General features: G+C 37.1%; 1 protein-coding gene across 1 annotated transcript in view; it reads right to left on the bottom strand.

Moving 5' to 3' along the window:
* Window positions 1-1,891: 1,891 nt before the first annotated feature.
* LOC144976486 (angiotensin-converting enzyme 2-like) overlaps window positions 1,892-2,500 on the bottom strand; it is a 2,701-nt gene continuing 2,092 nt past the window's right edge. Inside the window, exon 3 of the mRNA XM_078920775.1 lies at window positions 1,892-1,987. Within this exon, the coding sequence (XP_078776901.1) occupies window positions 1,892-1,987 (96 nt within the window). The remainder of the gene's footprint in view (window positions 1,988-2,500) is intronic.

Consider the following 2,500-nt stretch of genomic DNA (forward strand, 5'->3'; position numbering starts at 1 on the left):
AGAGTGTTACAAATTCAGAGTATAAATCTTTCATTTTCTTGCCAGATTTATCTCTCCATCCTACCCAAGCTTTGAGGAGACGGTCGTAATCCCTTGATTTGGTGAACAGTTCTGTTAGGCCTAGAAACGAAAATCATAATTAAAAATTTTGTTGACACTATGACTATCGAATTTTTAACAAATATTTGGTGAAATATCAGAAAAAATATGAAGTGTAAAATATAATAGTCTATTTACAGTGAAATATCCTGGGATTTGGTGAACAGTTCTCTTAGGCCTAAAAATGAAAATCAGAATTATAATTTTTGTCAAACCTATGACTACCGAAATTTTTTTAAAATATTTGAAAAATATCAGTCTGCTTATAGAGAATATCACAGTACTGAGACTGCTTTACTGAAAATTATCAATGATTCATTACTGTCTTGTGATACAGGAGAAGTCTCCATACTTACTTTACTTGATCTGTCACCGACCTGTTAGCAGCTTTCAACACAATAGATCACACCATTCTATATAACAGTCTTCTCGAGAATTTTGGAATCAGTGACCCGTCCTTCAATGGTTTAAGTCATATCTAAGTAATAGAACACAATCTGTCTTGATTGATGGCAAGCAGTCAATTGATTTACCATTGAACTGCGATGTCCCACAAGGCGCGGTCCTAGGTCCAGTGCTCTATACTCTGTACACTACGCCCCTCGGGCGCGCCATTATTGAGCCCCATGGAGTGAATTATCAACTGTTTGCCGATGCTACGTTGCTGTCTAAGTCTGTCGTCCCGTCTAGCATGCATATGGCTTCTCTAATGTCAGGAAGACTCATATACATAGCATGTCTATTTCAAACAGCCACGTCTCCCTGACAGATAGAGCAAAAAAATCTTGGTTTTGTACTGGACGACTCTTTAAGTCTGGAACACCAGATTAACCAGATGGTGAGGATCATATATTTTGAATTAAACAGATTGCAAAGAATGAAACGGTTTCTCCCATCCAACCAGCTTAAAGCAGTTGTCTGTCCTCTCATTCTGTCACGCCTCAACTATTGTAATTCGCTGTTGGTGGGCCTTCCTGACAATAAAGTTGACAAACTCCAAAAGGTACAGAACAGGGCGGTCAGAATGGTTCTGGGCATTAGTGGACACGAGAAAACAAGAATAAAAACTATGCTCAGAACAATACACTGGCTGCCCGTTGGAGCCAGAATCGAATACAAAATTGCCCTTTTTTCTTTCAACGCACTAAATTCCCGATCTCCGAGCTACATTCAAGAACTTGTGGTCCACTACTCCCCAATTCGCCAGCTTAAGTCATCGGAGATCCAGCTACTTAAAGTGCCAAAACACGGCTTACTAATTTCGGTGATATCTCTTTTTATAAAGCAGGACCTACCATTTGGAACTCGCTTCCTTTGTCAGTAAAGTTCTCGGGCAGCGTAGAAAATGTAAAGAAAAATCTAAAGACTTATCTTTTCCAGAAATTTTTATCCTAGGCATTTTCTTATTGTTGAGTAAATTATACGTTTTATTTTTTTGGATTCCATATTGTTGAATGTCAATTTCATTTTGTAAAACTTGCATAGTTAATGTGTGTGTGTCTGCTTGGTTTTGTACGAGTGTGTTTATGGTTTGACAAGTATATTGTAAAGCGCTTTGAGGCTTCGGCATTTAGCGCTATAATAGAAGACTTTATTATTGTTATTATCATTTTATTATTATTATTATTATTATTATTATTATTATTATTATTATTATTATTATTATTATTATTATTATTATTATTGTTAATACTATTATCATCGTCATCGTAATCATCATTATACTTATGTTATTGTACTGTATTAAAATCGGGTTTACCTCCAAACCTGGAGGGTTAATATTATTCAATGATTACTTGCCTGGTGCTAAGGACAAGCACTCCGATGCCGAAATGCAAACTTTTGCTTTAGCATAGATGGCATCAATCTCTTCTTTTAGTTCTGAGAGCTGAAACCAACGAATACAATGTTTTATGGTTTCAATTGTATCGAAATGGTATAATTTATGGATGAACTGCGGCTATGTGGTCTAGTGATATGACACTCGCTTTCGGATCGGAAGGTCCTGGGTTCGAGCCTCGCTTGGCGCATAGTTGAGTCCTTGGAAAAGACTCTTTAGTCACATTCTCTCACCGTACTCAGGTGTAAAATGAGTATCTGGCCGTTAACAGCGTTGTCTTTGTCCGAAAAATTGGAATATCGCGTCATGTCTCGTCCTACATGTTAAATGTTGCTGTTGACCAGAGACCCCTTGTAAAGCGTATTGAGCACGTTAAGTGGATATTGCGCTATATAAATGCTCCAAAAAAAAAAACTGGGTGATGATAATGAATTTAAGCATTGAAACAGAACATTATCTACTTAACGTGCTCAAATCGCTTTAAAAAGGGGTCCTTAGCCAACAGCAACACTTAACATGTTGGACGAAGAATGATGCCTTTAAGGCTACACTACCATTTTT

Source organism: Berghia stephanieae, chromosome 7, assembly GCF_034508935.2.
Source record: "Berghia stephanieae isolate SIO BIC M18660-M18661 chromosome 7, UCSD_Bste_1.3, whole genome shotgun sequence".
Classification (NCBI taxonomy): domain Eukaryota; kingdom Metazoa; phylum Mollusca; class Gastropoda; order Nudibranchia; family Aeolidiidae; genus Berghia; species Berghia stephanieae.